Source organism: Scardinius erythrophthalmus, assembly GCF_964197995.2.
Source record: "Scardinius erythrophthalmus genome assembly, chromosome: 16".
NCBI classification, from domain to species: domain Eukaryota; kingdom Metazoa; phylum Chordata; class Actinopteri; order Cypriniformes; family Leuciscidae; genus Scardinius; species Scardinius erythrophthalmus.
Genome location: NC_138236.1, coordinates 9,769,003 through 9,796,634, shown reverse-complemented (window position 1 = coordinate 9,796,634; position 27,632 = coordinate 9,769,003). Strand labels below are relative to the sequence as shown.

Here is a 27,632-nt window from a genome sequence, read left to right as displayed (position 1 = left end):
TATATATATATATATATATATATATATATATATATATATATATATATATATATATATAAAATACTCTAACAATGCTTAAAAATGACCTGTAACAACAACAGCAGTGGGTTTTGGATTTTCTTTTGAAAATGACAAAAAAAGTGTTTTACACACTTGCTACTGTTGTAAAAGATACTTTCACACAACAGCTTCTTGACTTAGGTGTTCTTGTAAAAACCCTGAGGCTTATGTACAGAGTTCACTAAACACTAGTTCAGTGTTGTGGGAAACAAAGCTCTTTAATGGAAATCAGTTGTCAAATATGCCTCGTAGAACTGACACCTGCATTGGTGTCAGTTCTACGAGGCATATTTGACAACTGATTTCCATTAAAGAGCTTTGTTTCCCACAACACTGAACTAGTGGGCATGCGTGACAACCGGTTAATGGAATGTTAATTAAGACTAACTGAAAACATTGTTGTAACCAGCGGCGTTATACAGGTAATATCCGTCTGTCAATCATCACCCAAATGAAAGGAACCTTCACGAATTTCCCAGGCTGATAGTGGACCTAATAGATCCAACTAATAATTCAAAGAATACTACACAATGGACAGGCTGTTTTAAAACAAAATGAAAAAATGTGACCCATTTTTAGTGTCAATACTGTACATAAATGTATTTTAATCATCAAAGATTTACAATATATTACATAAAAAGTAGTAAAAGAGAGGCACGATTTAATATCCAGGATATGTGAACATACGAGGCATTTTGTGATTTCAAAATACTGTTTGTTTAACAAATTTTTTTGGTATGTGTAGGGCTGGGCGATATGTCTAAAAAAATCATATCTGTATTTTTTGTCTGAATGACGAAATAGTGTATATATCTCTGTATTTTCGTCTGTTAGGCGCACGGCAGTGCTCGTTCACTGAAGTCTGCATCAGGCTTGTCCACTCCTGACAGCACAATGCATGACCTTCTAACATTTACAGATGGACAATATTGTGAAATGTAAGATTTGCACTGAGGAAAACAACACTTCAAATGCATCTGTATCAGTATCTGTCAAAGCACCTTGACGGGACAAGCCACTTGGGACAACAATACACGTTACCTATATCTTACACAAATCTCATATTTAGGCTAAATTGGGTTGTGTACTTTCATCCCACTCTGTGTCCATTTTTCAGATGCGCTCATAATATCACAATACCGTATATAGATATAAACAGTATTGCCTCATCCTATATAGTTTATAAAAATATATTGATATATCACACAAACACGATATACCGCCCAGTCCTACGTGCAGCATAATCTTCCCTTTTTTGGCTCTCTCAATAGTGTAGGGTTTTGTTTTGTTATGTTGAAAAGCAGTATTTACAACATACTTTTTTCTTTGGCTAACAAGCACAATACACTTCTCGGTAAATGCACCAAACATACAAACACACACGCTAGTATTCTAACACACTCATGCACACAAACACAAATCTCTCACCCAACACATTCTTCCATAAATCCAGAAATTCCTGAAATGATCTGTAAAAAGTCTTACAATCTCCTATGAATCTTTAGTGTCGAGGCAAAACATTTTCCTGATTACATTTGGCTCTTGGTCAGCTGTCAGAGGAGAAACCCAGCGTCTGTCCAGCTCCTCGCGCGGTAGCCTGACCTTCCTCAGTGTGAGCTATGCATAATCTTGATAAAGTGCATGAAATCTTTGGCTATGAAACAAAGCTTAATGAAAAGGCCATATTCTTTCACTCCATCTCATTGGAAGGATCCAAACATTCAGTTTTTGCAGAGAGAGAGAGAGAGAGAGTTTCTCTCATTTGTCATCGCTCACGCTCACAGAGCAATCTTCAGGAATCTTCTCCTCGGAGCTGCTGCAGGTGGACAACTTGTCTAGGTCGTCGTCCATGTCGTTGAAGCGCTCGGCCACACACTGTGCCGTGAGCCGGGCCTCGGGATCGTGGTCCCAGCACTCGTTGATGGTGGCGCAGACTGTAGCCACTCCCTGGAGACAAAACACAAGTGTTTGTGAATGCATTTGCCTAAAAACAGTGTTTTATTTTAGTCAGTTTTAGTCTTTTGATGAAAATGCCCTTTAAATTCAATCAATATTTTGTCAAGTCATATACAAAGATTTTACTCATCTAAATCAACTATAGCTATAGTAGTTGAGCTAATTAACATGTTTTGGTTCAACTTGGGAACTAAACTCTACATCCCTGGTGTTTTTTTCTATTTAAATCCCACTTTTTGTCAGTATACACTACCATTCAAAAGTTAGGGGACAGTTTGACTGTCAAGCACAAAATTGCCATTCACACAGAACACGTTTTTGCAGTTAAAAATATGAGACGCAGGTCAGTGAAGCGGGGGAAAAGAAAAACGAAAGGTCTAGAGATGCTTTTTTTGAAAACATTTTTTAAGTTGAACTTATTTTAACTTGAGCAGCGCGTTCTTAGAATGCCGCGTCAAGCACAAGACGCGAGTGCAACGGTCAAACGCGTCCATCTAGCGCGTTTACATTGAAAAACAATGGAAAAGTAGCGCAGTGGAATAGGCATCACATTATGTGTAAATTGCCCCTTACTCAGTATTTTGTTTTCAGGTAAAAATATCTAAACACACAAGACAAGAAGCAAAATGAGATAATATAAGCCTTGTTTTCAGAGAAATCTAACAAAATTTTGTGTAAAAATTCGGGCTGTCAAAAGATTAATCGCATCCAAAATAAAAGTTTGTTTTTACATAATACATGTGTGTGTACAGTGTATAATTATTTTCTATATATAAATACACACACATGCACGTATATATTTAAGAAATATTTGCATGTATATACTGTGTATATATATTTATATTATATATAATTTATATAATATATAAATATTTTATATATAAATAACACATTTTCTTAAATATATATATATATGCATGTGTGTGTATTTATATATAGAAAATAATTATACTCCGTACACAGACATAAATTATGTAAACACAAACTTTTATTTTGGATGCGATTAATCGCGATTAATCGTTTGACAGCCCTAGTAAAAATGTATGTATACTACAATTCAAAAGTTTGGTAAGTATTTTTTTTATGTTTCTTATACTCAAGGATGCATTTATTTGATCAAAAATAAAGTATAAACAGTACATTTTCTACTTAAATACATTTTAAAATGTGATTTATTCATTTGATGGCAAAGCTGAATTTTCAGCATCATTACTCCAGTCTTCAGCGTCACATGATCATTCTAATACACTGATTTGTTGCTCATTTCTTCTTATCAATGTTGAAAACAGGTGCACTGCATAATATTTTCATAGAAACAGTTTTTTTTTTCATAATTGATTAATAGAATGTTCAAAAGAACAAGTTCAAAAGAAATGTTCTGTAACATTATATTATAAATGTCTTTACTGTATCTTTTGATCAATTCAATGCATACTTGCTGAATAAAAGTATTCATTTGGTTTAAAAACATTTTTTACTTACCCCAATCTTTTGAACGGAGTCAAAATTACTAAAACTAAAAGCTATTTTTCACAGGACAATTGTATGCCTTCCAAAACCTCTCAAAAAAGTTTTTGCTGATATGGCTAATATGCTGTCTCTTACCATGTTCTGAGATCAAAATGCAACCCTATGCTCTTTTACCTGGTGTTTCATCCAGCTGTTGGGGATCTCTGGCCTGCCCCGGTCTCGTAGCACATTGTCTTTCATGCTCTCCACACAGGGGTGCTCTCGTACTTTAGAGCCAAATGGAGGTTCGTAATCCTTAACCTCTGTGAAGAAACACACAAGACAATCAGATTATCAGACATATGATACATCCCCTCATGACAACATGAAGAATCATTCTCGGAGAGCATTTTCAGAAGAAGTTAGGTCGTGAGAAGTACTGAGGTTGGAAGCAAGCCATGATGGAGGGTGGAAAAGCATGTTCCATATGCATCCGGTTATTCTATCCAGTACTGAAAAACCTCAACTCAAAATGTGGCAACTAGAGAAAAATGAAACGAAATCAGTTCCTCCATCAGAATGCCAACAATTAACAATGCTGATTTTGTGGGTCATTTGTTTTGTTCTTGAAAACAAATTGGTAAAATACGAGGCTAATCACTGGACTGTGCCAGCGAGCTCAAAAAACACATTTTCCAGACATTGCGAAACTTCCAGCTGCAGAGGCCCAATCATATATCCGTCTTCAGCCTCCATAGCCAAGTGCTTGACCAGAGCCAGCTATAGATAACACACACAAACATGGGGTGCTAAAAATCTGCAAGAAACGCCAAAACCTCCCATAAAACAGCGGTTATTGTCCTCTTCTTGGCCAATATAAAATCCATTACAGCAAATTACGCTTGATGAGTACGTTTACTTTGGAGCGGCTTGCTCTTGATTGGAGAGCGTGCTCTGTGGTTCTTGCCCAGCACTCTGGGCCCACAGGAAGGGGCTAGGCCAGCGTGCAGCCTGGGACAGGAAGTGGAGGACTGCGATTGGGACCCTGAGGAGAAGCTGACTCCACAAGCGAACGCATCCTGTTTTTGACAAGTGGATTTCCCCTGTTTCAGCTCTTAAACAAAATACTCCCACCCCTGCGGTGCTATTTCTGCTGTCCTCTGTGCCCTGCGTGTGGCTCTGACCGGGCGGTGGTAAAACGGACAAAATCGGTATTTAGCATGCATGCAATCTGTAGATGAGGCTTTCTGCAAAATTAAGGTCACCTAGCGTCTTTCTTTTTTTGGTCTCCGTCTCTTTTTCTATACGTTTTGCTTTGCTCAAGAGGCCAGGCTCCACAAATGCACTCGCTATATGAGGAATGCCGTGGTTTTGGGATCAGATGTCCTGCCGGCTGAGGCCTCCCACCCCGGGCCCAGCTAGCGCTATCCAGGGAAATGCTTTTAGTACTACAGTTTCCCCTTTAGATTAACCGTCTGCTACCTCCACAGACCTGCCTATCCGAGTCTGGGAAAGAGTGCAAGAAAAAGAAACAGTTTAAGGGTGTTTCTTCATTCTTGAGCGCTTTTATGTCTCAAGGGCTGATTTGTATTAAAATTAAAAGCTTTTTTCTTTTTCTTATATCATAAGGCCACACAGTAAGACTCTCTTGGAAACTTTTAATCATGCCTTTATCATTTACTTTTGCTTTTTGTCCAAGACATAGAGAGTAAGCTTGATAAATCTGAGATGTGATGTTGAAAAAAGATATGATTAATTACAAATTCCTTAAGGTAAATATAATTTCCAAACAAACAGTAATTCTGATTATCATTCTGTGAAATTAAAATGCATCAACTGTGAAATTAACATTGTTGTTTTATTCCATGGAATAAATGGAAATTACACTATATGCAAGATTTCATATACTGACTGAGAGTTTTGAAAAAAATAAAAAGAGGCCTTATTTTTAATTAAATAAAACATCCATTAACCACAGTGAGTTAGACAGTCGGTCGGGGCAGACAGGAGGTAAGATTCCTGCTTAAAGACTTTGACCTATTTAAGAGTTGCTTAGAGAGCAATGTTGCTGGAGGATTTTTTCAGGCTTCAGTCAGGCAGTTTTAGGGTGGATCATGAGCACACAACACCCTTGACTCTTCTGCGTGCCTGTGAAGAAGCTCTAGTCAGTCAGAGGCGCGGAGGCGGTGAATCTGAGACCCATACTGATGGATGGCCACCCTGCATGGGGTTCTGCCACCTGCTAGCCAGCTGCTGTCCTCCATTTACTTCTTGTTTTCCTCTCTTTCTCGGCGGAAGGGAGGGAGTTCTCCTTGACTGGCAGTGTCTCAAGTTTGCTCTTCTACTCTAAACCAGGCCGCACCCCGTGCTAATTCAGGACTTACTAGCATACACACTGAGCCGCAGAAGCAGAACAACGCGGCCACAGCTTTCCATTTCACCATCACCCACACATTGACTTTCTGCAGTCTTAAGTCCCGAAAACGGTTCTTTTCCCCCTTTTTGCAGGTGATCCAAGGTTTTTAACATTGCATTCACCGGAACGTGGTAACAGGAGCAAAATAAAAAACAGCGAGGACTTCGAGAGACAGACCCTGGGATGTCTGTCTCTACCCCCCTCAGCACAGGCTGGAATGAGACAGTCTGGAATGAACACCTCCAGCTCTTCAGATAAGCTTCAAGCAGCATGACATGAGGACTCCTGCAACCCCTGTCAACCACAGAGAGGGCATGCCGGGGCATGTGGGTAACACAACTCTACAGGCACAGGGACAGTGTGAGAAACAATATACACATGCAAATACACCCATACATGTCACTCATATTCTCAGAGCTGATTCAAAGGGATAGCTCCCCCAAAAATGAAAATTCTGTCATCATTTACTCACACTCAAGTTGTTCCAAACCTGTATGTATCTTTCTTCTGCTGAACACAAAAGAAGATCTTTTGAAGAATATGGGGAACCAAACAGTTGATGGGCCCCACTGACTTCCATATATGGGAACAAATACTACGGAAGTCAATGGGGCCCATCAACTGTTTGGTTCCCCATATTCTTCAAAATATCTTCTTTTGTGTTCAGCAGAAGAAAGAAATTCATTCAGGTTTGGAACAACTTGAGGGTGAGTAAATGATGAAATGATGATCCTTCTAAACTCGACAATCAAATTCCACAAAAATTCCAGAAAATTTATTTCTCAATATTCTTATCTTGTTTTCCAGTAAAATATCTAAACATGCTCAAAAACAAGATACATTTACATGGGAAGCAAAATGACTATGAAGTTTAACAAAAGGTATTTATTTATGTTGACTACTGGTTTGGGTAAGATTTTTTAATGTTTTTGAAAGTCTCTTTTTTGGTCATTTATTGATAAAAAAAATACAGTAACATTGTGAAATATTATTACAATTTAAAATAACTGTTTTATATATTTGATATAGAAATTTAATATATTTGAAACTGGAATTTATTCTTTTGATGGCAAAGCTGAATTTTCAGCATCGTTACTGTCTTCAGTGTCACATGATCCTTCAGAAATCATTCTAATATGCTGATTTGGTGGTTAAGAAACAATTCTTATTATCAGTGTTGAAAACAGTTGTGCTGCTTAATACTGGAATCTGCAATACATTTCTTTAGGGTTTTTTTATGAATAGAAAGTTCATTTATTCGAAATAAAAAAAAAGAGAAAAAAAAGAAAGAAATACTATCCCAAAATGTTTTGTGCTAAAAAATAAAGCAAAAGAGATTTATCTCCGCTTTTTTTTTACACCAAAACACAGAAATTGTATTCTTTTTAAATCATCACCATTTAATTTTAATTTAAATTTGTTTCCTATTTCGTAAAAATTACTGTTCTCTTCCATCAGACTCTGACTAAGCCCTATTCAGATGGGATTAAAATCACAGAAAAGCTCCAATAAATATTACCCCAAATTAAAGAATCCTGTCTGTTTAATGCCATATAAGAAAATGTAAAATTATCTGAAGGCAATCAAAGCCATTTTTCCTTGAATATGAAAGAACCATAGTTGGAATTAAAATCCAGTAGACTTCATCCATCCTGGGCATTTCAAATGCAAAAGGAATTAGCACAAAAAAAAAGAAAAATGAATATAAAAATTTACTTCAGCGGGCCGTAATTTCACAGGGCAGCCACTGAAAAATATTCAATGCAGGAAAAACCCTGATCACAACAACAAAATCCTTCATTCTTCTTAAATTTCCATATACTTTATATGTACTTCCATAACTATTTAAAAATGTTGCTGTTGTCTTTAATACATATGAGAGCATAAATAGTCATAATGACAGCTATATATTGTTGTTAACGCCTATATCTGGGTGTGCCAAGAATCTTCCCACCTGACCAAAAAAGGGAAAGTTCTTAGGAAGCACTTGACATTTCACACATTCCTTACATTCCCCAAACAGAGTGAGTATGCCGAACCATCTCTGCTCTTGTTAAAGTGCGACTCCTCCAATAACAGGAAGCTGCAAATCGCTCAAAACAGTGTGGGCCGCAGTGGGCTTTCCATGCAGTGTACAGAAACAATAGCCCAATGATGGTAGAAAAAAACAACAACTGAATGCCACTGACAGAATCGGATAAAAAGGCAAGCCTATTTTCATCCCTGCTCTCCTTGAGGGACAATTACAGGCAGAATAGAAATAGAATAGCATTGTCTCAAGTTTACTAACCATATTGATTTAGGAAATGCCAAAATGACAGCTATGTTTCCAAGTGAGATCTTGAAGATGGTTGTGTACTCACCTCCGATGGCATTACACCTGGACGTGATCTCCCACAGTACCAGGGCCATGGAGTAGACATCGGTTTGCTTGAATGACTCGATGTTCTCAAGGTTGATCCTTGATTCCAGCACTTCTGGAGCCATGTACCTGGCTGTACCCACCTGAGAATCAGATACATAGAATACTTATTATACTGTAAATAATTTGATTTTGTATATCTATCAATTTCATGACAATAATTAGAATTATTACAATAATGTATTTGCTAACATTAGTTAATGCACTGTGAACTAACATGAACAAACAATGTACAGCTGGATTTTATTAACTAACATTATTAACAAGGATGAATGAATACTTTAACAAATGTATTGCTCATTGCTAGTTCATGTTAGTTAATACATTAAAGGAACACTCCACCGTTTTTTGAAATAGGGCTTATTCACCTTCTTTCCTACATTTAGATAGGTGGGCAAATCCATTTTTGTCTCAGTGCATGCATTGTTTTAGTTTGACAGGGTCGGCGTTAGCTTAGCTTAGCATAATGAATGGAATCCTTTGTTGCCAGCTAGCATGTCCTGAGTAAAAGTGATATAAAAAAAATAATAAAAACCACCTAATTACTTCTTGTGGCCTGCGTATTCACAACAAGTACAAATAGCGATGCAGATTAACGCTAGGCGATTTCCTACGCAGATATTGACTTGGGACTATATTAGGGGGAAGCACAGGCGAAGCACTGCTACTTGGGCGCAGAGATATCACGCCCAAGTAGCAGTGCTTCGCCTGTGCTTCCCCCTAATATAGTCCTTAATATATAAGTCAATATCTGCCAAGGAAATCGCCTAGTGCTAATCTGCATCACTATTTGTACTTGTTGTGAATAGACAGGCCACAAGAATATATAAATATTTTTTTTTATATATCACTTTTACTCAGGTCATGCTAACTGGCAACAAAGGATTTCATTCATTATGCTAAGCTAAGCTAGCGCCGACCCTGTCAAACTAAAACAATGCATGCACTGAGACAAAAATGCATTTGCCCACCAATCTAAATGTAGGAAAGAAAGTGAATAAGCCCTATTTCAAAAAACGGTGGAGTGTTCCTTTAATAAATGAGACCTTATTATAAAGTGTTACCTTATTAACATTGATCTAAATGACAAGTTCACTCACTCCTTCCATATCGTCATTCAGATAATACATTTATCTAACTGTCCGTTGCTTTCGATTGGAAAACTGTTTTGAGGTGATCTTTTTTTATTTCTTTATCTTTAAAACATGCACACCTCACTTCATTACTCAACTTCAATTTAGAACTACAAAAGGTCACACCATTGAACCAACAAAACTAAAACGTGATAAATTAAATGCAACCTCAGCAGTGAAAGTCTAAACTCCCTTTGAATGCGTTTAGGGTCACTGTCTGGGATTAGCAGATTGTTGGCATACATCAAAGCACTCTAGGTATTGAGAGTCAGGCGATTGTTAGCTCGTTCATTACTGATTCACTCAGAGCCTTTTGTCTTTTCATTTTTAGCCTGTGAATCATAAATCGGACCAGACAGTTTGAACAAAGGGCACACATATACATACATACACATCTGCACATGGTGAAACGCCTGAGGGGACTTTCCCAGCAAGTTATGACAAGACGTCCCTGCCACTTTAAATCTGCACAATTTTAGGTATAGACCATGGCAGCTTTACCTGGCACTTACAAAGCATGTGAATCTGAGCTGTCTAGTGCTGCACTGGGTTTGATAAAATATAAGCTACGCTGCTTCAGATGATGGACTTCATTATTTAAAACGGGTAACATTTAAGCAAAAAATATGATAAAATGAGGAAAAACTATTTCATAAATGTTTTTTATGAAGGGATTACAATCCCATAAAACAATGCAACTGCCGTAAATAAATAAAAAACAATGCTATAATATAAAACCATTGATGTATAGTCATTTGCTGTCAGAATAATAACAATATATTTTATATTTATTGCAAAAATAAATAAGATGCTTGACTTTATAACGCAATTCATGCGAATGGACGAGATTTCTGCTGATCTCTTTCATTGCTGATCTCTTTCTCTCTTTCGTTTATTCACAAATTGGTGGATCTTAAAGGGATAGTTCACTCAAAAATTTAATTTTCATCATTTACTCACCTTCAAGTTGTTCCAAACCTGTATGGACACCTGCTGAACACAATGATGACCGAATTTTCCTTTTTGGGTGAACTATCCCTTTAAGTTGAAATTACGATGACTGATGGCTAAAAACAGAAGCGTATATCATCAATATAGAAAGAATGCACCATATGAAATATCGTTGCATATACCTGTCCACTGTTGGCCAAGTCATCCACTGAGAGCGAGTTGTCCAGACGCAGGCCGAGCCCAAAGTCACAGAGGCAACAAGTGAGGTCATTCTTCACCAGGATGTTAGAGCTCTTCAGATCTCGGTGGACGATGGGCACTTTGGGCCTCCCGCAGGGGGTGTGGTCACTATGCAAATGAGCCACACCCCGGGCCATGGAGGCCCCAAGCTGTCGCAGATCCTCCCAGCTGATGAGGTGGCGCGTGAGGTACTCCTGCAGGTTCCCGCGTGGGTGAAAGGCGGTGATCAGCCAGTACTGTTTCTCCACCTTCCTCTCCTCGGCAGTCAGGAAGTGTAGAATGTTCTCGTGCTTCAGATCGATGTCCGAGAAGATGTCCTTTTCGTTCTTCCAGGATGCGTACTCTTCGTAGGGGAAGATCTTCACCGCCACCGTCTCAAACTGTTCCGAGGGGCTTTGTCTCAGTTTGGCTTTGTACACCTCAGCAAAGCGGCCCTTGCCTACCTGAAGGTCCAGCTCAATGGGCAGAGGATCCGTGTTGTGGTTGAGGTTGTTGGCGTGCGTGGAGCTGCTGTCCGAGCGGTCATCGTCCATCATGATGGCGCAGGCATCACTACAGTCCAGCGGGCCTTTGGGGCCCTTGCGTTTGGACGGCTTCTTTGTCTCCCACTCATCGAGTTTGCGGCGACGGTACATACGATACCAGTAGAAGGAGGCGATGACCAGCACAGCCAGAACCAGGAGGGGTAGCAAACTGACCAGGATCACCAACACCACCTGGTTATTTGTGGGATCTGGACCAATAGCTGGAGAGAAAGCAGATGATGTCACAACATTTACCTCTACACAACACAAGACAAATGCACGTAACTATCAAAACTAGTTATGCACATCTTACAAATCAACACAATGTAAAAAGTTACCAGTTCAAAATTGAACAGTTCACCCTGTACACAGGAATGTCCGATACCTTTTTTTTTTTTTTTTTACTATGAATCTACATAAAAACACATGTTTAGACAAACAATATTCCCCCTATGTTGTTCCAATTATCCTAAAAGAGTTGCTTGAACAATTTCCTATTTGGCTTTCCAAATGTTTTCTTTTCAGAGGCCAAGACTCTGAAAAGAAAATACCATTAATTATGTTAGAAAGAAATAATTACAAATCAATATTTCTTGTGTTGCTAATTGATCATTTGTTGAACAAGAAATCTTTAGTTGCCCTGACAACAATTTATTGGCTGAAGGCATTTTGCATTTAATGAATGATCCAATAAAAATTGGCTAAACAATATAGTATTACAGGGAACATTTATTCATAAAAAATAAGAAAGTAAATAAATAAATAACATTCATTTCATAACATTTAATTTACAAATAAATAAATAAAATGTTATGAAATTAACAGCTAATTTAGTAAAATAAAAATAAAAATATCATTATTTCAAATAAATGTAAAATAATGTTTTTTATTTATTTTAAGACTAATTATAAGATGAATTAAATGATTACAAAATATACACCAATACATTATTTAAATTAGAAGTTCAATAAAATCTCAATGTATCATGTTGCATTGATTAAAAAAAAAATATATATATATATATATATATATATAATGTAAGTAAGAGGTAGTGATGCTTTGTAACACCATTGTGTCCTTGAGCAAAGTTAATTGTTAAATGACTCCTTAGCATAAATGTCCAGAATTTAGCGCCATTTCAAGTATCAGCTATAACCATCTCGCTATACCTAGTTTGACTGAACTCCTAATCATTAACTCAGTTTGTAAGCAGTTTTTCCCGCCACACCAGGAAGCACGAGTGAAGCTCGCACAGTGGGAGTCTGTTCAGTGACTGCATCCTTCAAGGGAAAGTTTACCCAGCTACGATGTGTGCCAGCCAACCTCAGGATTGGCTTAGAAGCCCTAGCGCTGCAGGTTCAATCCAGAGACAAAGTGAGACCTGCCAACTACGTGGGCAGAGAGTGGAGTCAGTGTTTCGTCTGTCTGCATTCTTCCATCAAACACACAGACACGCCTTATCATTGAGACACAGACATAAAAAGAACAGAAAAAGAATACACAACGCTGGGAGAGGGAAAACGTCAATAAATGCCAAAGCGTTTGGCAGACAGAACAGTCAGCAAACACATACATAAAGCATAGACGTGTGGTGCAGAGGGAACACTCAACCCTTCACAAACAGCAGCAGAAACCTCTTCTCCAGCCAAACAACTAAAATAAACATGCATGAAATCACAGCGCTTTTTCCAGCCACATTAGACAGGATGCCAGCCACACTGCTGCGGTCCATGCCATTATCAGCTAATAAGAGGCACTTTTCTGCAGGCTCTACCGTTAAACGCATCACTGTACATCTGTGCCAAGGTCTTAACAAGAATCAAGTGGATTACACTTTCCAATGCTTCTGACTCACAAGTTAATCTATTAAAATTTAATTGCTTCTCATGGGGGGGGGGGGGGGGACATGTTTCTTATTAGTGCATTAACAAGCACTATTTCTATTACCATTGCTCATACTTACTGGAAAAGGATTAATTAAAAGGCGCAATATGTACGATTTTTGGATTCAAATATCCAAGAACTGCTCGAACAATGTTATATATTTTATTGACTTGTGTACTTGCATTATCCCAAATGTTCCCAACGTTTAAATACAGAGTAATCCGCAATTTTAACCAGTGCAACGGCCCGTGTAATTTTGTCGCCTGTCTAGACCCTCGATTTCCAGTTGTATATCTGTAGAATCCAAGGAAACCCCAAAGACACCGGTGTGTTGCGCAGGTGTCTCTCATTCGCATTCGCTCCACCGAATTCGCCCGCCCTGCTTCACGCCACAGTAACGTTAATAAAACTTTAATACATTCGGTCATCCATTAACATGAGTCCCGTCAGATTGCTGAGGTGAAGATGACAACTCCCATGATTCCACGCTCTTTCACGGCATGCCTTTGTTATTGTTTTGAATAAGCAACTTTTAGCGGCAAAACTTGCATACTGTGCTTTTAAGGGGATGCAGAATATATCAGTACCATATTGAGTTTTTTAATAACAGTATTGGTTGATATTGGATATTTGATTTGGTTATTTCCACCTATGTTTGCATTACCTTTGTCTTTCCGTTGCTTAAACAGCAGAGCATGGCGCAAGCAACGGCAAGGTCATGGGTTCGATTTCTAGGGAATGCATGAATTGAAAAAAATGTATAGCTTGAATGCAGTGAGTCACTTTCAGCCAAATATATTAAAGGGGACCTATTACTGTATGCCCCTTTTCACAAGATGTAAAATAAGTCTCTGATGTCCCCAGAGTAAGTATGTGAAGTTTTAGCTCAAAATACCCAACAGATCATTTTTTATAGCATGTTTAAATTGTCACTTTTTGGGGCTCAGAAAAACGCGCTGTTTTAGCGTGTGCCCTTTAAATGCAAATAAGCTGCTGCTGCACGGCACAGGGGGCGGAGCTTCATGAGCTCGCACTCAGTCTCAGGACAATTTCATCTCACGGTATGATGATAATATCAGAAACTCTCAGTAACGGTGTTCATTTCGACCCGGAGTCGGACAATAATGCCTACAGAGTCAGAGTGCTGTATGGAGATGGAACAGGTATAGTTTAGTTTAATTACGGTTATAACGTATTTTTCATCTGCTTGTATGTATCCACTATTAATAGCCTATAAGTCTGCTGTTTCGGACCAGGTCCGAATGATGATCAAAAATATACTGATGAGTTTAATAAAGTTTATTGTACATCAAACAAAAGATGAAGCGATGAAGCATCAGTTTTACTGCGTCTTCAGCAGCTGCCTCAGATTTTGGGAGTAAATAGAGAGAGCTATGTGGATTAATACATCCACCCACACAACACCTACAACGCTTGGGAGACATTCTCGTCAGTGCAGCAATGGAGAATGTGTACAACTCGGTGTGAACTCGATCAGGGCGGGTCTATGTTAGAACGGCAGTGTCTGTCAACACTAGTGGGCGGGGCCTATGCTTAGTGATGTCACTAAAACAGCATTCTGAAAACAGGTCGTTGGGAGACACTGCTGATGATTTATGGGAATTAATAACAAAGGAGTGAGTGGATTTTTATCACTTTTGGGTGGTTGTGTACACAAACTGCCAACACACATTTATGTCCAAACAGCATGCAAAAGTGAATTTTGCATAATAGGTCCCCTTTAAATAAATGTACTTTTTGTTTGCCATCATCTAACACTAAAAAACCCACTAATTTAATAACACAATTATTATTACACAAAATTTAGCAGATCTCAATATTAAGAAACCATTTTTCATATTGTAATTGCGTTACAAAAAAAAAATCCTTTTTTTTTTTTACATTTATAGGTTAAAGGGATGGTTCGGAGTAAAATCAACCTAGGGTCCTTTGCACCATGACCTCGAGCCAAACACCCCCCCCAGAAGCCTTTTTTCCCTTGGTCAAACATTATTAGAGCTTATTTAGAGATATCAGCCGAATGGCTTAGTGCAGGCGCTAATGGATCCAAGGTTGTATCTCGTAAATTACCCCACTAATAATGCCCGGAATGCTACCAAACTTCTACAGTAGTACAAATTGGTTCTCATAAAACAAGGCATTGGAAAGTTTGTAATTACGTCAGGAGATTATTTAAATAACACTTGCCTGACGGCTCATGCTACCGCTAACCCGGACGTCGACCTCACTTCAGTGGTTTGGGAAAAGCACGTAAAAGTCCTGGCAGAAAGCGACGCATAAGCATGTAGTGTAACAACGCCCAGTTCCAGGAATGCACTAATATTTTGTTGGTAGTACCAGTTTGCAACAATTATTAGTTAACACTAAGTTGTCAACACTTTTTGTCGTTACACTACATCCTTATGCATCGCTTTCTGCCAGGACTTTCCTTTATGTTCACTGATGTGACAGGCCAATTCTCTCCACCCTCTTGCGAATAAGCTTCGGTCTGCTTTCATTTGTCGGCTGGGCATCGTTAGCTTGCTTTACTTTTGAAAATGTCAGAATTCAAAGTGAGGATTCCCATATGTACATGTTATTGCCTTTTGGATCCCTGTCCTTATGCAGAGTACTGAGATTGATAACATGCTCTACATGAAAAAAACAGACCTGTTACTGTTTGTTTGTTATGACTACGGCTTTGTTTTATAGCATGGCTCATACCACAAACAAGTCTGACTTTTCTTTTTTTCTCCCTCTCTCTCTCTCACTAACACCGTCTTGGTCTCTCGTTGGCTTTCTCAGTGTGACTCTTAACTATCTGCTCTATAACCAGAGGCCAAGATTCCTCAGCATGTGAGCGTGGGTGTGTTTGCGAACCAGCTTATATACGTGCAGGTCAGGGTTGGGTTGAAAATAAAGTCTACAGACAGACTGATCCTCAGTTTGCACTCTTCCTCCTTTCCTTTATGTTCTTCTTTCCATCAAAATAACCTATGATAAAAGATCAACTGAGGAGAAACATATTGTCTGGTTGGAAATATTCCAGTGAGACACAGACACATGCTGCTACTTATTTGTCCTGTCAGGCCAATGGCCTGGATTGTCATCCTGGGAAAGAATAATGCATGCTATATATTAAGAATATAATAAGATATAAGAATATTTTGCGTAATGAAACCAGCAGTTTCGGGAATAACATATTACAAGTAACACACATCGATCTGTTTCAAGTTAAATGAATCAATCACAAAAATAAAAAAGTATGTATTAAATAAAATATATTATTAAATATATAATGTTTGTACGTAAATACATGTATTTATTTAGTAGTTTTTACATTATTTTTATTTAATGTATGGTTGCTAAGAGAAAATATAAGCAAAACTTATTAAAAAACTAAAATAAAAATAAACAAATTTGTGTCTACGGAAACAGAATCTAAAAAGAATATAATAAGAATTGTATTGACTTAAAAGACAATAATAATGATCACTAATAATAGATATTTAATAATAGATTAAATTATTAGGAATAAAAGACAATTAGTTAAAAACGTTACATTACATTATATGATAAACTGTTAGCCACAATTTGTACTTCCTGTGTGAATACATATACGCCACATTAAAACATGGTATAGCCTATGTCCATTGCAATCAAATAATGTAACAGGTTTAGCAATGCAATATTGTTATGCATTATAGTGACAATACAGTTGCAGAAATAATACTGCACATGCAAACAGGAAATCCGAGGTAATTAAACTCCAGCAATGACTAACCCAACCTAGTTGAGTGTGAATCTCGTTCACTGCGCTACTGTGATGGTATACACTGTTGCATGTCGTGAAAAAAACACGAGAGGCTTCCAGGACCTTTAAATCAAGACGCCTCCAAGGTTTCATATTCACTTCATGTTCCTTCTGATTGAGCCAATCAAGTTTACAAGTCAAATAACAGAAAAACATGTGTGCAAACCACAATGAAAAGTTCAACGCTCCTGACAAGCTTTACGAGTTGCTTATTAGAAACAAATGTACATTTGCTGGAGCACTCAGGCAATAATGGCCACCAATGTGAAGAGAGTAGCAGCAAATATGTCTGCTTTAAACAGTGACATCAATTTGTCTTCATATCTCATCATCATCTCATTTCAGAGCCAAATTTAAACAAACATGATGTTACAAAATCACTTTCAAGTGCAAACCATTTCTGTGGTTTGTGCTTTCACTCACTGTTTGCTCACTGGAATGTTTACACAAACTCCATTTTGAGGATCAGCACTAATATTCTGCAGCTGAATTAGATACATTTCAGCAGAAACTGCTTTACAACATATACATTTTTTTTTTCTTTGGTAAACTAATGACAGTAATCCACAGTTAACCACAGTTTCTCCGTTTCCCTCTATTCATTTGTGTGGAGTGTTGTCTAGAAGACATAATCATATCTTCATGCTGACAGACTGTTTCTCATTCAAAATATTAAAATATTCAGCATTCAAACACCATAATGGCTCTGAACGTGGAACTGAAATCTTGCAATACAAACCCAGACAGCAACATAGTGTCGGCCCAGATACAGCCCACATCTGGGCCGTGTGGAATCCATGTGTACCAGATGTGGGCCGGATCTGGGCCGGCACTATGTTGCTGTCTGGGAACCCACTGGGATATATACTTTGAATAAACCAATACATCAGTCAATATTAATATCTGTTTGTTTATCCATGATGACTGATAGTCCTCCGGCAACCCATCAAGAAGAAGAAAGGTTTTTGGGGCACTTTAAAACAATGTAATAATAAATATATAAGAAAATATAATGTAGTTCCCGAGTACAGAAAACGGATATTTGAGGCACCTTTAGTTTTCACAGTGTACTTTCCACCTAAAAAGTCCAACTAGGCCAAAAGTACTGTAAGCGTGACTTTCTGTTTATTTGATTCAGCAAAAAATATGTGTAAAATTGCAATACGAGAAAGCTCTGCTGTGCAGTATGTAATTATAAGCTGGTGTGTACACCCTGCAGCTGCCATAATAAAGTCTCCAGTCGAATACAGAATAGGGAACTTATTGCTGTAACGTGCAGGCTCTCAGCCACAGTTAATGTCATAAAAATGTTATGGTCCGGGAAAACAATGCCAGGCATTTCTGGAGAAATATGCCATGGAACCGTTCCAATAAGTAAACATGGACTTCCTGCAATACTTCCCCACTCTAGCAGGGAATGAGGCCTCCTTCACCGGATGGAATTACAGCCTCCCTAAACTGCTCCTACATAGTCAACACTACAGGCATCAAACACCTGCTCAAACGGCATTTTTGTAACTTATATCCACAATTGAACATCATAGCATCTGTCTTCATTTGCTAACAAGACAGCTGTTTACATACTGAAATAAAGGAAGCACATTCGCCACAGGATTCCCAACACCTCAGAAATCCCCGTGCAAATGTTTTAGGTTTTATGAAAACACACAATGTGGATGTTGCACGCATATTGTGGCTTTTTAAAACTTACAAAACGTGCTATAAACTTTCCAAATAGAGGTAAAAAAAAGGTTATTTTAGAGCATGCTTAGTGCACACAGCTGTTTTGCCATGTGGTTGTGATGTCTCTGCTTCAAGTTACACAGACAGGAAACCACATGTCTGAGATCCTCAGCCGTCCACACAACCAAAGCCAATAGAAAGTCAGCCTGAGACAGCGCAGCCTGGCCAGCAACAATGCAGCTGCTTTAGAACGTTACGACAACCTGAGCTCACATACCAGAGCGAGGTACTCGTTATGAGCCAGTGCTAAATAGTTAGCATTGCATGCTAATGCAGACTGTTTCAGCTTGTAGTTAAATATGTTCTGCTGGGGTTTGGGATTAAATTCAGTTGAATGCTATTTCTCCATCTAGTGTGGTGAAAGAAAGTGTAACGTTAGCTAAACTAAAACTAGCTGAAACACAATTCATTATTTAAACAACGTTTCTATAGTCTATGGAAACAGAGGTGTGATGTAGGCTACATCACATGAGATCAGAAGTTCACAATGATCTAGTTTCGCTTACCATTTCACATACCCACACGGAATCTGCGACTGCAGAACGCTGAAGATTAACACAGAATTGGAAAGCCCCTCATTCGTAAAATTCCCGCCCTTTCCATCAGTGTCATTTTTGCATTTTTTATATACTAATATGTATTAGTATTTTGAAATAGCTTAAACTTTTATATTTCCCGTATTCATTTTAGTTTAAGTTTTAGTTATTTTATGTGCTTTTGTCATTTTTGTTAATTTTGTTTTATTTCCATTTAGCTATTTTTATTTAACTTTTAGTAATTTCACTTATTTCAGTTATTTGCCAGTGAAACATTTTAAATTAAGTGTTTTTCTCATCTAATATTTATTACATTCCATTTCAGCTTTATTTTAAATAACAAAAACATTTTTCAATAGTTTTTGTTTTAGTTAACAACAATAGCAACAGTGCTTGGCATCTAAATGGTGTCCGCACCCATTTTATTTCCATAATCTACTGTATTTCAGAATGAAACAGGATGTTCAACAAGAAAACAAAATGGACAGGGCTTGATTTTATCCATCAGGAATTGATTGGATTGTGAAAGTGGGTGTTACCAGAATGGAGACAGCTGTTTGGAGGGAAAGGGATTTGTAATCATTGAAAATTATTAAATTAATGAGGGAATGGTGATTTTGATGAAAAATTATGACATCAGATATTTTTCTTTGGAATAAAAGCCAAGGAACATGTATAACGAAAGTACATTGTTCATGTTGACTATAACATTGTTCAATTGATAATGCTGTCACGTACTATTTAGCTTTCAGTTTAACAAATTACCATGTTTAAATCAATTCCTGCACTTTTCCACAGCTCTTCTTATAAAATCAACAGAGAGAATGCGATTCTGCAGATTCCGTCTGGGCCTGTCAACTAGTAAGTGAGTCACTGGGACAGTCCCACTGGATCAACCTAAAGAACCTTTCTCAAGGACACAATGGTTTGAATCTACAATTTTCAGCTGCTATCCTAAACCACTACTATCAATGACACAAGAAATGGAGGATAGACAAAGCTTGAAAGGAGGAATGAAGAGGAAACTAACAGAATGTGAACATCAGCTTGTCGTTGCACTCTTCAGCGCTGCAGGAGCAGATGTAGAAAGGGCCTCTGTTTGACGTCTTCTTTCTCATTTCACACTTGGTGCTGTTGTAGTTCTCCACCATGATGCCGTAGAGGGGCTCAGAGGGATTGTGGCACAATGTCTCAATCGTGTTGTTGTCATTGCTCTTCCTCCTGATGTCATAAAGAGAACACAAATACAATTACACTGTGATTAAAAGGATTATGATATCAAATGATAGTTTCTCAATCCAAAATACATTTTTGTTATTTTACGTTTTTAATTGACTTTGACAATAAAATATAAACTGCATCCCCTTGTTGCTTCACCAGTAAACATAATAAGCACTTAGATACAGTAATGACTTGTTGCTATTTTTAACTGCACTGTTTCCATAATTAAAGACAACATGAAATGGCATTCACAGCTCATTTAACTTCAGTGTCACATATTTCAGAGTAAAACAAGGTACTTGATATTATTTTTGGTACTGGATTATGAAGTATTAGACTATTGGATAATATTTTTTTTTTCACACCATTTGGCCTGGGTTATGTCAGTAGAAAAGAAATGTTGCTTCAGAAGTAGTGAAACTACTGTTTTTAGAACAATATGTACTGAGACCAAGGGCATAAATTAAGGGTCAATTTTGATTTCATGCCTTTTTTTAAAATTAGAATAATATTGCAATCTGTAAACAAGACATAGTTGTGATTTTTGACTGTTGTGCAAGCAGATGCTTCACACTTTGACAGTGACGTACCAGATAGCCACACAGATCTCCTCAGGGTTGGGACAGATGGACGTGATGCTGCAGTTGCTTTCACAGGTGCCGTAGCCGTTACAATAAGATGCCTCCACATCACAGAACTTACACAGTTGAGCAAGCCGAAATCGATTAGGTAAAGGATGCATCCCATCTAGGATAAAACAGAAACAAGATCATCACCCATTTTACATACTTTTTTGGACTATTTACTTGTGCTTGACAGAGTAATGTGCAAAATGACATTTTACGACTAGGAACCCCTATATAATAAATTGGACTAGTTTTCAGGGGAACCTTGCGTTTAAAATGAAGAGGTCTCAGACATGTTTTTTAAAAGTTTGACTTTTTAACATCATCATAAAATGCAATGCTTATGCTTTTTGAGCCACAGGCATTACACCGTGTCACACCAGACACGAGCGGTGCGACAAGCGAATAGAACCCATTATAATCAGTTATGCTGTCTACACTGGTTGTAGAGCGACAAGACACGACAAATCTCCAACACTAAACTGCTGCCCTGTTCTATTTCTGACGTACTTCAAGCACTGGCGTTATTTCTGACACAAAGAACAAATGGATTTTTGCTACTATCACGTCTGAGGTAGACACGGTGTTACATTAAAATATCAAACTAGATAAAATTGTCAACATCACTAACATTCAACCACAGTATCAGATCAAATTAAGAAGTCTAGAGATGTGCAAAATCTGTATTAAAGTCAATACTGCATCTACTGCCCTTGAATAGTGTCCTAAGGGAATACAAAAAAAGTGAAAGATGAAATGCTGGATGTTTCTGTTATCAGATATACATGCTGCTCTTTTTTTATCTGCTTTTCAATGCCCTGTTTGAACCTGCTTTCATCTCCAGCACTCTTGTCAGGTTGCTGAAAATCTGACCTAAATGCACTGATGCGATCAAGCAAACACTAGCACAGAGAGACCAAATGGTGTCAAACTCCTGTCTCTGAGTAAAGACTGACATCAAGACCTCAGATCAGTGGAAAAGTTATGCTTCTGCCACTGGGTTAGTCTGTAGATCTTAGAGACCCAAAAGGTAAATTCAAGAACACGCAAGGGGTTACTGTTTGTTGTATGAGTCATTTCTAAGTGTGTATGGTTTCTCAATTGCAGCGTGTCTGTGTTTGGCCAATCCATAAGAAGTCGTTAAACTGTATTACGTAATTTGTTAGTTTAGCTGCTCTTTGGAGTACCACACACCTCCTAGACTTTCCTGTGATAAAAGGCCACCGTGGCTCTCTGGGACTTAAAGGGGCACTGGTCATTCAAACACACTGAAAGACACAGAAGCAAGCCATACTGCAAAGCCCAGCTGATATTTAAACACATTAATCATACAGCAAACTAATGAAAACACCACAGTACTGTTCTAAATATAATTAAAGGGGGTTCAGTGGAGAAAAAAATAGGAAATTAACAGTTAAATAAAATTACATTCACTGCAGTGTTATGAAAAAAAGAAAAAAAAAGGTTTTTATGATTTGAAATAAAGTTGAACTAAAATAAAATAAATAGATAAAAACAATTATACATTTAAATGAAAATGATGCTAAAAAACACTTATTATTAATTATAAATTATTAATGTAGTCACTTACAAATCGCCACTTAAAATTTCATTTAGTCACTTGCAAATCAATCCACCAGCAATAATGGGGATAGTTTCTGATACAAAAAGGGCAGTAAGACAATATTGCAAAGCAACAATCGCAAGGTCTCCGACCATCATTTTCCCTTAACTCAGCTCTCGCTCCTCAATCTATCTCCGCTGCTCTTCTGGAAAGGACGGAACAGGTGACCTGACCAAGGAAGGAAGCACAGATAGAGCGGATGTGTGGCTTTCCTTCCACAGCTAGAATAACAGCAAAGACACTATACTGAAGAATCAACCAACCAATCACTACACAAACTCTCCCTTTGCAACACTAACAAGCCCATATTATTAAGAAATGAGTTTTGCATGTTCAAATTATGGCTGAAAATGTTGTTTAAAGGCAATTTTTTGTGGCATTACAGGCTTGGCTTGACTGCAAATTAAAAACATGTACAGTATGATACCATTTTGTCTAATGATCATTTTTGGCTGCGTCTTTAGAGCCGAGCAGATAAGCAGGACTATGTGCCCTTTTGGTCTCTAGTTCACTGGAGCGAGCCAAGAGGGGATTGTGTCGGCCACGAGGATACAAAGACAAATATGGTCAAATCAGATGCAGCCATTTTGGGGTTATGTGACTCCTCTTCTCATACCGAGATAGCTATTTTTGAGTTCTCGGCGTAGAGGCCCGGAAGAGGCTTCGGTAAACACAAACTCGGACTACCAACCTTCATCCACCAGCCTGAGTCTCACATGCCTTCAAGGGCCTACAAAGGAGCTTTTTTACTCCGTAAGCACTGCTCACTGACTCTTTATCTACTGCTTGGTCTGACTGGATAACATTATATACTACAGACCCATTACCTCACACTATTTTCTTTGGACAGTATTCATAACAGGCGAAATTATGAAATCTGATTCTGGAGGATTTTTTTTTTTTTTTTTTACTTCAAAATATGGGATTCTTGTCCAGAGGGCCAAAGGGAAATCACTTGGCAGTTTAAACGGTTCTCTATCAGATTTGAACAGGTCTTTTTTCAAATGTCATTTAAGTACTGAACATTACGATAAGCAGTGTACAGCTCTAGATAAGCAGAACAGGCTCTGGCAGTCCATTTGGGCCCCTAAAATGGTGTCTAGAGAGAGATAGTAGTCAACTTTATTGTAAAGATTTGTCTGGTATGGTATTTCAAAGCAATTAAAACTAACTGTAAAATTTCAGACAATCTGAGCACTGTTACTTGCACTTTAAAACTGTCACTTTTAAACTTGAGGATAAAGTGACTCAACAACAACAACAAAATGTGTATGAGTTTGTTACTTTTCGGGCATGATGCTAAAAATAAATAAAAATAAAAATAAAGATGCCTACAGGAAGGCAAGTGTCACACCTGCATATGTGGGTGTCTTAGGCTATTTGCAATGCCTATAACAAGCAGGGCAAGACTCTTGCACGTGGTTCAAAGAACTACTGCTGCACTAGTACTAGCATGATTTCATATACTATAATGTTTCATGTTTTAAGGACATATACCATGGTACTACTACTATGTTTTTTTTATGTGTTTCCTTCATTTACCAGCATTAAGGTCATCTTAAACTAGTTTGGGATGACATAAAGGACATAGTTCTAACATCATGTCATATTTTAAGGCAATGCCATCCTACCAACATCCTTTATCTGTAGGCTATTTGTTGTACACAAATATGGCAATCATTCAGCACCATGGTTTATATCAAAGCACCATAGTAATACCATCTGATATCATCTTCAGCCATTTCATAAGGGGTATATAACTTCCACATCACACACACGCGCACACACCCCTATGTAACAATAACATACATAAATAGCCGTATCTCTATCTATCTATCTATGACGTCAACTTCAATGATGAAACATGCACTAAGATAACGTTTTTTTACAAACACAATGACACTGACACATCTGCTCAGGTCACTCATATCAAGAACAGACGTGCAAAGTTTAGCCTGCACAAGACAATAAACCTGCATTTTGTGGGACTGATGTCACATTGAAACACCTGAGAAATATGCAGCTTCTTACGTAACTCCTGAAAACTCCACAGGAAAAAACAACGCTGAAGTTGGCGTTCACTGAATGCGTTCACCTGTTGCACGCTTTTAAAAGTAAGCAGTCAAGAAACAAACGCTGCTCTATGATCTCACGAGCCACAGTGGATGATAAAAACATGGGTCTCCTCTTGCACAAAAACACACATTTACACGTGAATAATATACCTGCCAAGTTAAGGAGCGCGCGAGAAGTGTCATGACATTCACTCACAGACTACGTTCCGACCCAGGACAACTGTAGATATCAAAAAAATCCCCAAAAAAGCAGAGAAAGTCAATATTGCTCCATTAGAAATACAATCTGTCCGTTGTTCTCGCAGTAATGTGAATCTGAACAGGTCTTAGTTCTAACATAAGGACTGTACATTTCGATAAAATCTGAGCACAATTAATTGTACTTTAAAACCTGACAGAAGAGTGACTCAAACTCATGCATTTTTGTTGTTGATGTGCATGATGCAAGACTGGATGAGCTTAAAATGACCTATGCCTATGTGTAGGTGAGGAATAAGAGTAACATTCTATAGGAAGGTGTCGTACCTACATATGGGGCTGTCTGATGCTATTTGTAACGCCTAAAACAAGCAGGGCAAAACTCTTGCATGTGGCTCTAAAGCAGCACACAGCGCTAGTGTGTTTCAGCAGCGAAGTGTGCAGAACTACATGCAGCCAAGCAAGGCTGGAAACAGGAAGTGGCAAAGATGTAGCCGGACATCTGGAAAATATGATTTCTGTAAGAAATATCTCTGTTGCTACACCAAACGCAGCATATGCCAGCGCTGTGACAAACATATCCTGCTGTATAATCACAGGCGTGAGGTGGGGAGGAGTTCAGTGAGTGTAATTAGTGTCTAAAGTAACCTGTAATCACAGAGGCTGAAATTAATGACAGGACAGAAAGAGATAAACAATTTATACCAATGGGAGGAAGGATGCGGGGCTGGGTGAAATGGAAAAACGTCGAGCGCACTGTCAAACACTTCCACTACAACTGAAAACACAAACTCGTAATGTTTTACAGCTGTCAGCTCATAAGGGCGTTCTCTTGTGCACACACACACAAACATGTTTAAGGGAATAACAACAGAAACAGTATGATGCATTAACATGTTAAAATGTCATGCAGGCGATTCGAGGAATAGTGACTGATTCCCTTGCATTTCAAAGCTACAGGAGACAGAATGTATATCATTTCAAAAGTGCCAAAAAAGTGATGTAGTATTTCATAATACTACAATGTTTCATGTACCATGGCACTACAATGGGTTTTTTGAACATTCATAACTGTTATTTTGTGTGTTTCCTTCCATTACTATAAATTAGCATTAAGGTCATCTTAAACTAGTTTGGGATGACTTAAAGGACATCGTCATATTTAAAGGGAATGTCAATATCCTGCCAATATCCTATACTTTATAAAGGCTATTTGTTGTAGCCTACACAGATATGGCAATTATTCAGCACTATGGTTTATATCAAAGCACCATACTATTACTATTTGATATCATTTTCAGCCACTTCATAAGGGGTATAACTTACAAATTGCATACACAAAGGCATACATAACCTATCTATCTATCCATCCATCCATCCACACAGATAACGGTTTTACAAACACAATGACACCTCTGCCCAAGTCAAAAACAGACGTGCAAAGTTTAGCCTGCACAAGACAATAAACCTGCATTTTATGGGACTGATGTCACATTGAAACACCTGAGAAATATGCTGCTTCTTACGTAACTCCTGAAAACTCCACAGGAAAAAACAACTCTGAAGTTGGCGTTCACTGAATGCGTTCACCTGTTGCACGCTTTTAAAAGTAAGCAGTCAAGAAACAAACGCTGCTCTATGATCTCACGAGCCACAGTGGATGATAAAAACATGGGTCTCCTCTTGCACAAAAACACATTTGCACGTGAATAATATACCTGCCAAGTTAAGGAGCGCGCGAGAAGTGTCAAGACTTTCACTCACCGACTACGTTCCGATCCAAGACAACCGTTGATATAAAAAAAGTCCCCCAACAGAACAGAGAAAGCCGATATTGCTCCATTAGAAACGCAAATCTGTCCGTTGTTCTCGCATTAATGTGTACGTGAACAGGCTGGCGTTGTTTGACCAGAAAGCGTAGTGATTTCAGCGTCTGATCCGGAGTGAAAGAGAGCGTCTCATGCTGCTGAAGTGAACAGTCACTGAGGGAATCTGTGAGCTTGAGTCACTTCTGCTCGCCTAGTCAAACAGGAAATCTTTCAGAAAGGGCAGGACTTTCCTCCTTCTCCCTCCTTCTCGACACAGTCTTTACTCTTGCCCTGTAATTATGCCTTCACTTCTAATTGAATGTGTAGAACTTTAAATAATACGTTGACGGCATTATCGTGCATAAGTGTCGTTTAAAGACGATGGACGCTTTCAACGCGACGCTCTCACTTGATGCGGTTCCTTTATGGCATTTTTTGGGTGGAAAATATCTGTCTGGTCACGGTTTAGTTGGCTACTTGTTTCATGTGCTAATTATTTAATAACGAAATAAATGATAAATTGTCCTAAACGACAATCCTCCCTAGTTATGAACTTTAAAAAGGTCAAAAATCTTTTATTTTACATATATTAATTGCACTATCTATCTATCTATCTATCTATCTATCTATCTATCTATCTATCTATCTATCTATCTATCTATCTATCTATCTATCTATCTTACATAGGGGCAGTTTCACGGACAGGGGTAATTAAACCAGGTTAGGGCACAGATTAAGTACAGATTAGTTAAACCTGGACTATGGAATTATCATGACCCAGATTGCCTATAAAACATGCAATTACTCAAGAAAATCTTTAAATTGCATGGAACTGAGAAGCAAATCCAAGAAAAACAATGGCATCAGAAAAACACTGCATGTTTCATACATGTGGTGTTCAATATTGGTAGTCAAGAAGCAACACTTCACCACAATGGTAACCCCAAAAATA

General features: G+C 38.0%; 1 protein-coding gene across 1 annotated transcript; it reads right to left on the bottom strand.

Annotated features, from left to right (window-relative positions):
* Positions 1 to 632: 632 nt before the first annotated feature.
* tgfbr2b (transforming growth factor beta receptor 2b) lies at positions 633 to 27,140 on the bottom strand. The gene is made up of 7 exons (XM_081389110.1): positions 26,637 to 27,140; positions 20,940 to 21,096; positions 20,159 to 20,349; positions 10,570 to 11,372; positions 8,245 to 8,386; positions 3,661 to 3,788; positions 633 to 2,007 (listed from the first exon to the last, which is right to left on the bottom strand). Exons 1-7 carry the CDS (start codon positions 26,713 to 26,715, stop codon positions 1,819 to 1,821), a joined length of 1,689 nt encoding a protein of 562 aa, XP_081245236.1. The 5' UTR covers positions 26,716 to 27,140; the 3' UTR covers positions 633 to 1,818.
* Positions 27,141 to 27,632: the final 492 nt, after the last annotated feature.